The sequence below is a fragment of the Ptychodera flava genome, unplaced genomic scaffold (genome assembly GCF_041260155.1).
Source record: "Ptychodera flava strain L36383 unplaced genomic scaffold, AS_Pfla_20210202 Scaffold_110__1_contigs__length_247015_pilon, whole genome shotgun sequence".
In the NCBI taxonomy this organism is placed as follows: Eukaryota; Metazoa; Hemichordata; class Enteropneusta; family Ptychoderidae; genus Ptychodera; species Ptychodera flava.
Window position 1 is genome coordinate 22,446 of NW_027248292.1, and position 14,848 is coordinate 37,293.

Genomic DNA, 14,848 nt, shown 5'->3' on the forward strand with positions numbered 1-14,848 from the left:
TCGCCAACCCGAACAAAATCGCCAGCTTCCGAAGGTGGGAAGAAACGATTGACACCACCAAAGTGAAGCCTGACGTGATAGTTTTGCTGACTCTGCTGCTGGTGGCAAGCAAGATGCTGATAATCACAGGAAGTGTCACAAGGTACAACAATGAGCTTCAGTTCGCCACTACCGAAATGACCTTTTGGCTACAATGACAGCGTCAATGCCGAAGCAAAGAAAACATGACCTAAACGATGGAAGGGTCTACTGCCAAGACAGATAGGCTCGTAGGAAATGAGCTTCCAGCAAGGGGAAGCCCCTCTGTCACACCAACCCTTTGTGCCATCGCCCATTGCAAAATTCAAGACATAAAACATGTGTGAACTCTTGTTTCTGAACTCGTTTATCAAACTATTTATATGACTTATTTTCTCAATATATCATATGACACAATCGAAATTCTTCCTCTCATTTATTGCACGTTTCACTGCCAAATTTACTACTTAGTATTTTACTCTTTAAAGAATATTTTACAATCATGGTTGACACTGCTATTTTCCTGCTGGGGAGAATTTAGGTAATATATTACCATTATTAATAGTACAGCGTCTTACTGAGGCGGCGCTGGAAGTTATCCCCAAAATGCACCGCACCATAATCTGTGCATGACTGTTTATTTTGTCACTTTACGGTCAGACACTGTGGCAAGCACATCACTCGGCGTCAAATTCAAAGGCGTGATTTGAGACACTAGAAATGAATGCATCCACATCTTAATCGTGTACAAATGGATTTCTTACAGACACCTGGGTTACTTCCTCCCTTAAATAAAAGGATGACTAACAGTGGGTGATTAACGCATTGACACGATGGTTCATATCCACATGTGGTCCTGTTCCTTTTTTTCAACATTTCATTTGATTTTCAATATTGTACACGCTGCAGTTTTGAAAAAAACAGTCCATTTAGTCTAAGTTAAAGGACGAAGTCTGAAATTTATTTTGTTGTTTTTCCTTTTCTTGACCAGAGTTGAAGTTTTCAGTTTCATTCGCGAAGTCAACCTCATATGTTACACAGCCACCGCCGTAGTTGTGGTTTTAGTGTAACTGCAACCATGGAGGTAGTCTTTCTTTCTACCTCCATGACCCAACTATGGCGGTGCCTGCAATATGTTCGTATTATCCTTGGAATGGCGGGGACATTCGACCAACGTTTTCCACCATGTTGACCTACCAGTACTTGTTTACAAGATTCTGGAGATGAGGACTATTTTCTCCTCCATTAACAATTTGCTTTTTCTACTCTGAGGATCTTATTCCCTTATGCGTATTTCAGCAGTGGTATCATAACGGACAGAAATCCGTTACGCTATCAAACATTGTTCTCATTGAGCTACTGCAGTAGTGCAATGTCATCAGTTTTCAAATAAAAATAGCTCGCTGATGTATGGAAACTTATGTAGAAGCGATTATTCTCGTTTGCTTATAGAACGTGTATACACGTTGATAATTTAAAATATTATTTGTAAATATTATTTGTAAAGTCATTTTCGACAGATTGCATCTTACCATGATCTTACTCACGTCTTTGCAGTTGCCAGAAATACACATCCTCGTGTTCCAAAGTCTGGCGTGCGACTAAGAAGGGTGTTGGTAAATATGTTTGCCTGGATCACAGCACGGACTGTGGTCAGAGAAAAAAGGAGGTCTCTAAGACCCCATTGCGTACAAAAACTAAGAAATTGCTTGCTTCTGTTCGTAAAGAAATCGTCTTAGATACATTCTATAGTGTCTGACCGCACTGATCTGATCAGTCCCTTTTCAGCAATATGCTACATAATTCTCTACATATACGATTCGGTAAGAGGACGTCTGCCGAGGAAACCCAAAACTTGGCCATAACATCGTGTTTTGTTTTTCTTTTTTTCTGGATATTCATGATTAAAAATATTGCTCGCTAATATATGTTTTTGCATTATCTCAAAGTATCTCATGCTGTATGAACATTTTGATCATGCCAGTGTTTGTTCGAAGTGTAATTTACTAGTATTTTGGACCAGGTTTCCCCACTTACGAACTCCAGATTTTCTCAACGCGTAACATCTTTACGAATATTTTTTTGTCTTGACAGACAGAACTCAGTACATAATATTATTGCCTTATATTATGAATTGAAGGTTGAAACTCGTAAACGCAACCACCAATTCCAGCACTAGGTCACCAACAAATATGTATGACAGCCAAGAGTCGGTAAAAATCAAACAGACACAAACGCAATAAATTAAGATTTTGAATGGTCAGATCCACTCAGAATTGACATTGCAAGGATACATTGTGATCAGTGAACGTTACTCTGGCAGTCCAGTTCCAATCAGTTAATAACTTGTTTTGAACGCTTTCATTGTCAGCATGGAAAATCTTCGACAATCTGAGCGTGCAAAGAATTATTTCACTTGATGTTTCTTGAATTCACTTACCATTATAACTGGACTTATTGCTGTTGCTGTTGCCTTTGTTTTTGCTGAACACATAAACATTCTTACTTCATAGGGCATTTTCGGTACCACCATGATAGAACCGAGTATGAATAGGACATACTTTTAAATTACATGTGTTTACTGGATTGGAAGGAAGTACTGCCAATATCAGCACCAGTGCAGACAACTTTTTTGTCGGCACTGAAATTTGAAGCAAATATGAAGGGTAGTTGGAGCCTTTCTGGATCTGTAGCTCCGGAAAAAATGCCTAAAGTACAGTTGGCTCTGCCTAATGATGACATTTGTAAAATTTAATTAACAAAACCCAGATTTCAAGCTTCTACATATGTGCCTAGATATTTTGTTTTTGCTTTAGCAACAAAACGTGGAAGTGGCTGAAAGATGACCCATCAAATAGATACTGTGTTCCATCTCCTTCATTGTAAATATTTTTTGTGTAGTTTTGATCATTTCTGCTACAGAGTTTGAAAGAAAAGTGGTATTCCTTTTTCAAAAATTTCAAGCTATACATTTCACAATAAATTTAAAATATTTATTTCATTAGGGTATTAAGTACAACAATAAATGTCATACAATATATTACAATTACTCGTGTCCTTCTTCATCATGTGTAACATCTTCACTGTCACCAAGTGACACTCTGAAAGGTCCGAACAGCAAAAATACCATCAGGTAAATGAGTAAATGAGTCTTTTATCGTTATTGGGCCCCTTACCAAAAATATTAAAAAGGACACCATTATCTTCTTTGATCAAAGTTTTCTAGAGCTTAAGAAAAAAAAAAGTAGAAATCATGATTGTCAAAAAATAGCATGAAAATCAAAATTGCACGAGGAAGGTTGGTAGTTCGCAGAAGGTGTTACAACAATCTTACATGCTGGTGTTATGGAAAAGGTGATTTACAGCTAATCAGTGTTTTGGATCCCTTCAAAAACGTTGCTGAAAAAAAAATCTACAAATGACTGTTTCCTCATATATTAAATCTACTTATGAGAAGCATGCAGAATGAAACCTTTTTCCTTCAGCCTACGAACGTGCTGACATGAAAAACACATTTAGTATATTACAGGTAATGATTAATCATAATGATTAAAATTAATGCTAAATGTGTCAACAGACTGCTTGTTGATTGTGTGTCTGGCTACATTTATCTAAGCTCTCGGGTTTCAATGGTGATGTTCTCCTATTCTCTCATGCTCTGATGGGGGCAACTCCACTGCTGTTCGATGAAATCGTGCCCTAAGTTACACAAAGATGGTTCCAAACAGTATACCTGTAAAATACAGAATAACAAAAAAAATAACATTTACCACTCTTAAATGGCCAAGTTTTTTCCTGCCAACCAACCTCTTCACATGACTAGCACGATCGTAGAAGAGCCAAAACCCCATGACGCAGCTATGTACTCACTCGCACATGATCGCTACACACAGCCAGACCTGTGTAAACATAACGTCCCGCATTTGATTGCACAAGGCTGTCTTGAAGCAAAATAATGAACGAAAATACAGCCCTGAAGTTCGTGAACGCTTGGGGTCGATTGCAAGTTTTGATAAAATCTGATACTTAATTTTCCAATATGACCATTGCTGTCTTTAGAAGCCCAAAGACTTAAGAGGTAAACGGCCGGTAAAAAATACATACAACTTGACCGTCGGCTCGTTCATGCAACCAACCAAATTTAAAACAAGAAATACACATCCGTTTTGAATGAAAACTGTCCAGAAACATAACCCTGCTATGCTGGTGAACAAAAATCACAACTGATGTGAAAATTGGGTCATGTAACAGGGAATGTACTACTTACGGACACCTTGAAAAACTCCGAAAAACTTATGTGTTCCAGCGTGTTTACTCTTGCAGTGCTGTCATTTTGCCGCAGTGCGTTATGGGATAACTTCGGCCACCGCCTGTGTCTGACTATTGATATTCAGATAGCATTCCTTAAGAGATTTTGGCTTTGAAGCATCGCTTCCTATCACTTTACTTTACCAACCAGAGGTAGGATCCGTTAGGACAATATACCTAATCCATCATGTACCTTTGTCTTGAATTACAGACACATTTTTCGCCAAAAGTGCTTTTAATATATCCACGGGAAACCTCGCCTTTCCAAACCAGAGAAATTTCTACCCTCAACAGAGACTCTTCACATCATTTGAAACTATGCCTCTAACCCAAGTGTTATGCTGGCAGTATGTATCCACTGTCTATTATAGGTATAGTATAAATTAGTCATCTATAGTATTAGATGACTTCGTCTCCAATCTGCTTTCTTAGACCTTGTCATATTCCAAACAGGGTTGAGCTCAGGGCCCTCCACCTTAGTGATCAGGGCCTCGAAGTCAGCATAGATCACAAAAGAGGCAGGGAGCTGCTTGTGGTGGTTCTTGAAGGCGAGCTTGTTTTGCCCTCTTCTGGCATCTCGACCCTCACAGCCGTCTTCTCATCCCCTGGCACTCAGGCTCATGGGCCTCCAGCAGGTCCTGCCTGTTGTAGCCGTTGAGGCAGCGCATGCAGTTGTGTTTGTGCTCCTTGTGCTCTGTCAGTTCGTAAAGCAGCCAGGGGAGGTCTTTAATCCAGTTGTAGAAGAATTTCCAATCGACTCAATCAACAGCACATTGATCCGGGGCATTCCAGCAGGCTGCTTGCTGAGGTGAAGGACAACGACGTCTTCGTGTTGGCCAAATACATTTATGGCCAGGCCTCCTGTTACTCTACCTGACGGAATCAAAGGCCTCATCCAGGTTATCCTTGTGGGGCACGTGGAGGTTCTGTCCATGTGATGCTTTGCAGGAAACAAAGCCAAGCGAAGCATCTAGCAGACACAGTTGTTATCATTATTTTCCATGTTAATGATTGCGATGCCTTATTGTTTCTGAGTGCTGCTGGTAGCGGAATGTAGGTGCTACCTCTAAGGTGCTGGTATTGAGCGATGTCAAGCCATAAGATGGTAACTCTATCAACCACCCAGCCTGAGCACCTCTGTGTCTGCTTTTCCATTGTCTCCAGGAGAGTGTGGAAGATCTCGTCTAGCACCTAATCAATCTCACTGGACTGTAGGAGTACCTCTTGTCTATTGTTGAACACGGGCTCTGAGCGATCTTTGGCACCTTCTGGTTTGTATAGCCTTAAGTTGACCCTCAGTGCCAACTGTAACTTGAAGCCCTCCAGGTCCCGAAGTTCTCTGGTTGATCTGGGGTCATACACGATCCAAGAAGGCTCGGGGCTTAACTCCAAGATGATGCATTTCGGCAATATCCATCTGCCAGCTCCACAGGTAGTTCTTAACCGTATGAAATGTGCCGTGGAAGTTGAGATCCCGACCCTCAGGCACTTGATTTTCCATAAATATATGTATACACCACATCCTTAACTTTAAACCTTCACCACCAAACTCTTAATTGAGGTGAAATGTCTGTCACGTGGATAAACGTCGTTTTTATACCCTCTCCTGCAAACTCCCTCTCCTCTCGTCATTGATATCTATGCACCAACTTCTTAACTTTACGATTTATCCTCCAACTTTTTAATGAAGATTAAATGTCCGTCAAACGAGTAAATGTGCTTTTTATACCCCTGTCTCTATTTCCTCGCAAAGTCCCTCTGCTCTCGGTGCAGCAGCACTATAAACACATTTATTTCCTCCACGTGCACCTCCCACAAAAGGACAACTTATTTGTCACCCCTTCCAACAGACATAGCATAGCTTAGTGCACAGCCCCCTCTTAACCTTGAAGTTGTGAATGCTGCTGTATTCTCCATGCACTTGTGACCACAGAACTTAGCTTCAGCTACTGGCATGTGTTCTTGGTATTTTCATGTTTGCCTTACATCATTATACATAATGTCTAAAATGATTCTTCCAGAAGGGCTAACGCACCGCAAGGGCTTTTGGAGTAGAGGGGCTTAATATTTAAATTTAAGCTAAACAGAGGTGTCTTTGTGACCTGTGCCAGTTCTGGCAACAGACGCTAGATATATTAAATTTTAGCTAAAATACAATTTAAAATTTTAGCTAAAATGTGGTGTTCTTGCAATGTATGCCAGAACCCCTGCGATGGCGCTGGGGGAAAGGAAGGGAATGTTATATTTAAAATCAAAGCTTAGAAAGGCCAAAGTGGTTTAAAACCCCCACTTTGTATACTACTTAGAAGCAGGAATTTCAGGAATATAAACATACATAATACGTCTCTTCGATGGATACCTTAAAGACCGAGCTACTTTCATTTGCTTCAAAAAATATCCTGTATCATGCCAAGGCACACCGTCTAAACATAGTAGAGGCAATTACATGCGTTTTTGAAGTACCTGCATTCTTCTACGCTTATACCCATCCAAATACATTTGTTTCTTAAGCAAAGCCAGGGCCACATAAAGCACGCTTCCTCTTCCTGATCATAAAAGCAACTGTGAAGTCGGCGACATCATATTTAATACATAAAGTCTAAACAAAGGTAGGAACTGGTTGATCTTCCCTTTTTGGAAGATGAGAAAGTGGACTGCAAGGATATAATGCAATAGAGTGCGATAGCGCGATGCTACATAAGCCAAGCTGTCACTTCAAGCACATGCTTATTTCATCACAAAATGTCACAAACTTTAAAGGCATAATAGTTTTGTAATCAGTACCTGTTCAATGTAATTTATGACAATCTCGCTGTTATTCTTATTACAACACGACTTCCACCTCACTAGCGGTTGGTACACTTAAATCGAGTTCAACACAATACATGATGTCATCGCTCTTCCGCAAAAGTGAAATAAATGGCTATATATTTTAGTAAATGTAGGTTTCTTTCTCTCCAAAACTTTAAAGAATATCATTTTAACTAAATAGTTAACATTCCATTCGATAGTGATGAAACGTAAGGCCGTACTTGGCTGAAATCGCTTTGGCCCTTTACCTGAATATCGGTCTGCATAACCCGTATCAGGAACGTAAAAATAAGTGATAATATGTGTCCGGGTATGCAACAACACAATTTGATTAATATCCGATGTAAACGTGGTGATGGGTCAGTCATTTTCGCTATCGTATTATGGTCTTTATATTTTTTGCGATGCTCCCAGGACAGCAGAAAAACACTATAATACGATGGCGTTAGAGACTGACCAATTCCTGCATTGGATTTTAATTAGATTCTAAACGTATTTAACTCATTTAATGCTATGTGGAGCAGAAGAGTTTTGCTATCTGATGACTAGAGAGCAACATATCAGTTTTTTTATTGTATTGTATTTCTTTTTACTCTTAGTTGTTGATAAAGATACGATAGCTGAAGTCGCTGGCAAGCTCGACGGCGAATGGAAAAGAGTAGTCAGAAGCCTCTTCAAGCCTGATGACGGTGATTTAATCATCAACAAGGTAAAAGATGAACAAACAAAATTTTATGAGAAGAAATACCATTCCCTACTTGGTTGGAGACAGTTTAAGGGTAGTGCCGCCACTTACATGGTGTTGCGAAAAGCTCTCAACGAAAACGGATTCTCTAGCATTGCCGAAATCATTGACAAAAAGGTCAAACAGTCTGAATTTGAAACAAAAGTCTGAGTAATAAAGTAGAGCGCGACACTATAGTTAAAAAGCATTTATAGTCTGACAAGATTCTGTAAATGTGTTATGTAATATGAAATAGTCTTTAGCGTGTTTTGAATTTTGAGTACTTATTATGTCAATTTTTATAATAATAAACTGTGGAAATTTTGTTGTGACAATGGTTTCAATGTAGAGAAAACAAACTTATTAACTAAACTGTTAATGTGTTAACAAAAATATAATAAATGTTGATATTTTAGAGATATACACAGGAACCATTATTTTCCTTTGAAATATTTGTTAGTTCATCGCTCACCATGAGGGAAAATGCCAAGAGGATTTGACCGGTTAAGAAGGGCTTGACTACGCAGTTTCTGCGTAGTGAAGCGTCATTACGTATTCATGGTGACCCCTGGCCAGCTGTCAATATCTTTGGGGGCTTTTGTCTTTTGGCTTGCTTTGCATATGCGTCGTTGGACACGACCTGCCAATCACCCAGGTAGTCAATTAAACTATTAATTGACTGTTTACCGACCCAATTAACATTATCAAGCAGTATCAGTCATATTTTAATCACGTGGCCCGGGTGGGCACAACGTAGGAACGCGTGTATTTCTATGTGTACGTTTCACTTGTGGTGTTGTTTGTACCATCGTGCGTTTGAAGTCCTTGTTTCACCTACAGCATTACCTTCAAGGTGACAGGCTTACTATTAATGTTCAGTATCATTGCACGGAGTTCTGCCCACGGTGAAAACCACCTGTTTTGCCTAATAATTACTGCCCGTCCTGAATGTAGCCTATATATAGCTACAGTAATCAGTCAATATATAATACCCCGCGCCTTATACTTTTTATAGAAACTTGTAAAATCATAGTCCGAGCCGTAAAATTTTGTGAACCCATGTAAAAACCTAAATCATTTATCAGTTTTGAAATATACTCCTAAAATGTAAGTTTGATTGTAAAATCGAGACCACAGTCAAGGCTATGCAGACCGTCCATGTACGCACACACAGTGACAAGAAGGCGGCAAACACCTACTCACCAAGCACATCGAATCGGCGAAAAGAAGCATAAAAAAGCTAGGCTTATCGCCAAAACAAACGCGCCAAGCGCTAACAAAAACCCATACCAAGCGGCCCTTTTCAGGGCCACCAAATACTCCAAAAAGAGCACTACCAAAAAACCCATAAATTACATAGAACACACAAACAAAAATCGTACAAATAACAAATAACTGTTACACAACATAAATACAAAATAAACAATCACCGTAACGTAACAGAAAAAAAGGCAGTGGAAATAAATCAGCTATTTCCAAAGAAAAGCCGACAGCAACATGAAATTCAACAACAACCTATCATCGCTCAAACTATGAAACTCCGTAAAATAGTACGAGGCAAAAGCCTTAAAATTAATTCGGACACCAACAAAACCAAACAGAATAAAACCACCTCAGGATTTCAACAAATAAAGTCGTAAAATATGACTACACTACGTCGAGAGACACAAACAATCGCAACAACACCAAAAGTCAAATTGGGCTCCACGAACAACAAATTACAAAACCTTGAAAGCTATCTGAAGCTGCTAAACTCGCACTTCTAGAGATACCCTTTCAAACAAGGAAACAAAACATGTCGCACGCTAAAAGAATCGCGATAACCAGCTTGCAAACAATAGACAAATTTCGGAAAAAAAAAACCCTTCGACAAGGGTCGGGTTTTCGTCATTGTCAACACAAACGATTACGTACTCGAATGCGAAAGGCAATTACGCAACACTCAGTATTATACACAACAAGCCAGAACAAACAGTAAACAAAGTAAACGAACTATTTATCAAAATGTACGAGAACAAGCACATCAACCAGGATACTTGTAAGTATCTTGATCAAATAAACATAAAATCCGTACCCGCAGTGGTACTTATTGCCTAAAAATTCACAAACCTCCGCAAAAATCTAAAAGACACACCAGTCAAAACAAAATTTACCGAAGTAAAGAAACATAGAACAAACAAACCGAACCACCAAACGGACTCACAACGTGACCAAAAATTAATATACTTGCCTCGCTTATCGAAAACCAAGACCACTAAAATGCATTAAAATAAATTTTCACATACACAAACTAAGGAATGAATCAACACTGCGACTGATGAGAAACCACACTCGGGTTTCGAAACGCGAGCGTCAAAGGGCGACTTTATCAACTTTTGTAACAACATAGGTCCGGCTGCGTCTCGCCATAAGCTTTCCCCACACAAACAAAACATTACCGTACACACTAATCCAAACTTCTCTACAAATATCCAAAGCGAAACAAACATTTTTATTAACACACACAATCGGATAAGAATGTAGGAACACATTTTCGAAACGAATCAAACACAAACTCGACACAAAAACATTTAGGATAGTTACGTGGAGAGCCTCTTTCACATTTTTTACATCTCGCTATACTGTCTATGATTCTAAAAATAAAGTCATTTGCCACTTTTTCTGTATACGCGGTTTGGCAAAACTCATCTCTTCGATCGAAAGTTGGGTGATTCCATGGTTCTTTGGGGCACTTAAGTGTACGTCAAGCTTAGGGAATGTGGTTACATTCGCGATGTTTTATTCGAAATTATTTATTTCTTCTAGGGCAAATGCACGTAATTCATGCTGTTGGAAATACTGGCCGCTCATAAACAAGACAATAAACTCAATATCTGTGCATCTTTACTTTTATTGTCAAAGTACCACCGACACCCACAAAAACCAAATGGTTCAGTCCAGGTATTTGCAACTCTGCCATCCGACTTGTCAACAGGAAATCAACCATAGGTGTCTTTTGGCATGCGTATACGCCAGTCACCTAGGCGACGGTAATCTGCACCACTTATCACCACCGGGAAGGTACTCCTCCCCCTATACCACTGGCGATCCCACCCTCAAGGGACTGCGTCATTCGACCAAGCATTGTTAATGTAATTTCCTGCATAAAATTAACAGCGAGGTCAACCGGTCAAACTCTCGTGGGATTTCCTGGCATGACAGCGAAAAGAGAAATTTTATAAGGTTTAAACGTTCCATAATTTGCGGTTAAGAAATAATTTAGATTGTGAGTAGATATCTGATTCGTGTTCATAATTATTTTCCTACTACCGTCCCGGATTACTACTTATATCAATAACACCGATAAATATTTGTTATCGTTGGCAAGTTTCACTTTTATCAAATATTATTGGTTAGAATTTACTCATTTCTCTCATTATTTAACATCTACGTGACAGGTATTTTTGTATATCTCTAAAAAAACATACTTGTACCGTTTTTTTATCATTTCTCCTTTATTTATTTCAGTATCTCCTGAAACCAATCTTTAGTCTACTAGTTGTTTTACTCTTTAGATTTAGCAATCAGTGTTTATTTTACAAAGAAAATTATCGAAAGTGTACCTTTGAGACGACGAGCACGATAATATGGGTTTAAAGAAGTTGGAAAAATTATCGTAGACTGAGAATGTCTCATCATGTTCATTACTAACTGTTATCTTTATATTTTAATAATTGAACTGTATTCACCATTGTTCATATATTGCATTTTTACTTCTGTTTTGTCACTTACGTTTGATTTTTTATGTCGTAGAAGATGTCTTTAATATGCAATCAATTTAGAAGTACGATTCGAAGGTAAATTTTCGTTTTCAAAAGTCAGTTCAGTGCCCTCTGCAAACACGATATTATTTCATTCCAACTGCTGACTAATTGTATGAGCAAGTGTAATGTCAATGGATATTGGATATTCAATGGATATCAAGTTAATGACGAATACGGCAACGTGCCTAGAATTTTGAGACAACCTACATTCTTATTACTGTAATGGTATTCTAGCAACCGAAGGGATAAATTTGGCTTTGTCTTCTTCAGTTGACATTTTTGTCAAACTCAACAAAATAGAAAATCAATTGCTATCACCCTGTCAGCATATAACTATTTGAGTTACCAGCATATTAAATATGGCTGCCTACGTACCATATTCTACTACATGGAAAGGATTCAAATAAGCTGTTTATTTTGTAATTTCGCTTTTTTACCACGACTTTGCCTAAGACATCGACAATACAAAAAATATATGTTACCATTTAATATTTTTGTGGCATGCCTAATTTGCATAATTTCAATGTAGTGAATGACTGTATACTTTTTTATTAGTGAATAATTAAACATTAGCTTTTATTTTTCGCCCAAAGGTTTTCTTAAATACAATTTGGAATGTACACTAAACAATTGCAGGTTTGTATTACAGGATCATTTTCATAATTGCAAGATGGTGGTCAGCTGTATACCATTCATTATAATGTACAACTCAACATTGAAAACACCGAATTTAATATGTTTTATTTTGGGCAGCTATTTCAATACCGTATATTTCTCATTGTCGTTTAAAGTCAAAGTTGTAGTGCATCGCACTTTTTTCTTCTCAAATCACGCACTGAATTTATTTATAAACATACCTGTAAACACATTAATCATTTTAGTTTCCTTCAGTAAATTATCTGTCTTGTCTGATGGATCTATTCTCAAGAAAGCCACTATAATATGATGTAATTCCTTCTAATCGATCTGTACTTATATACTGTGAAAAACGTTTATCTTATCAGGCAGGAATTATCCATATACAGATCCGAAAAACATTATGGCTGACAATCAATTTTGATTCCCAATTTACTGATTTTAAGGTAATGTTTCTTTTGTTTTCCTATATTGCAATTTTTGTAACCTGAATTGATCCGATATCATATTCTAAGCAATCTGAACTTCGTCTTATTGGCATTGACTTGTGACTCGGCAGTCTTAGATTGGTCACAGAAAAAGAAAAAGTAAATAGTGCACAGCGCACGTGCTGATAAAACTAAAAAAAACGATATTGATTAATCTTAGAGCTTACATGATAAAACAATTTAAACATTTACGTGCAGCATCTATACGTAGCATATTTCTTTTACAACAAATGAGCAGACACTGGGTAAAATGCTGATATACGTTCAGTATATTTACGTATATTTACGTATATGGAACAAAACACATTTAAAATCCATCTTTGCCCTTGTCTTTTGATGGCCTATTTACAATACACTAACAAATTCAAAGCCGTATTAAATATTGAAATTTAAGTTTCTTAGCCCTATTTAAACTTTGAGTCTGAGCTGCCTCAGTTTTCCGCATTTAACGTACCAATGCAAGCTGCTTAAATTATGTAATTCTTGTTTATTGTATATCCAGAATGAAAATGGCCACAATATAGTTGTAAGTAATCACAGATGAGATATGCTTATATAATCTATGTTTGCATCCCGAATTACTTTGCGATGTCAAGCTTCAGTAGGAAGAAACAAGCAAATGAACTGAACAAACGTTATAAAAGCAAAATTTTACTACATTTACAGCCACGATAATACCTTTCTGATCAAGCTATTGTAAGGACACATTGTACTCTAAATATACCCCGACCCCCCCCCCCCCGCCCAAAAACACTCATGGCACATCTGACGCAGCCTAACCTTTGAGCCCGAAGAGCCCCCTGAAAACAAGTATATATTTTAGAAAGTAAATTTCAATGGTTTTTTTTCTTTCACCTAAGTGCGTCATCTTTTTTGTCAAGCCTTCTCTGGCTGATATTTTTGTCATTGACATCTGCAGGGAATCATTTATTTTCGAAAATCTTCCAGACACCCATGATATCTAAATTTCCACCCCCGAAATTGATATAGTTTGTGAATGATGTGTGAGTATGTAGTTAACAAACCACTATTTTAAGGTAGGGGAATAAGTCGAGCGGTTATATAAGGTTCAAAGACAAGAAATTGACCTTTTTAAACCAACAATTTCCTAGTGGTAATAAGCTCAGAATCCCCGTAAATTATATACTTTCGGAAAGCCTAGATATAGGGAAAAACATATTGGTTACCATAGTGTGACCATTGTTTACATAACTATCACGTGACAGTTAATTTGCATAACCTTTCAAATATCGGTTTTCCCTATGTTCTGTTTAAATGCTATGAGATATTTGGCTGAAATTTGTGTGAGTGCAAGCTGTTCCAAGAATTTCCAAAGTGTGTCTCAGAATTTTGTTAAACCTTCTTAATATAATGTTTATGCCAGAAAAAATTCCGGAGCGGTGAATTTAATCCTAGTTGATTTCTTTAAAATTGTGCTCAAATAAAAACTAAGCAAGATATAAAAAATCTGAGACACGCTTTTGAAGAGCATTGTGACAGCTTGCATTGCAGCAAATTTGAGTCAGATATTTTGAAAAATTGAGACAAAACATAGGGAAAACTGATTTTTTAAGGTTATGCAAATTACCTGTCACGTGATAGTTATGTAAACAATGGTGACACTGTGATTACCAAAATCTTTCCCTATATCTAGGCTTTTAGAAAATGTATAATGTACGGGGGTTCTGAGCTTATTAACCACCAGAGAATTGTTAGAATAAAGAGGTCAATCTCTTGTCTTGGAACCTTAACTGTGTAGTCCTCCCTAGATAACTCTGCGCTCTTACGTCGTTAGTTATAGTCGAGAATTCATTTCAAAATCTCATATGAATGACAATTTTACAACCTTTTAAGTAAAGGGCTGTTTGACCAGAACTACACTTTCACTGAAACTACGATAGTGATGCTGTACAGCAAATTTTACGGTATTTTGAACAAAGCGCCCAGTGCGTGGCGTAAAGCACGTACATGTCGTCGTGGTGTGACAAAGAAGAACAGCTTAAGATGTAAACAGGAAACTAAATAGTGGACATTTGGCCCCTCAGTGACCTGCCACCACA

General features: G+C 37.9%; 1 protein-coding gene across 1 annotated transcript in view; it reads left to right on the forward strand.

The window, feature by feature from the left end:
• The window catches only part of LOC139126632 (uncharacterized), a 34,840-nt gene extending 21,896 nt beyond the window's left edge, over positions 1-12,944 (forward strand). Inside the window, exon 6 of the mRNA XM_070692692.1 lies at positions 7,737-12,944. Coding sequence (XP_070548793.1) covers positions 7,737-8,032 — 296 coding nt within the window. The 3' untranslated portion in view covers positions 8,033-12,944. The remainder of the gene's footprint in view (positions 1-7,736) is intronic.
• The last annotated feature ends 1,904 nt before the right edge of the window (positions 12,945-14,848 follow it).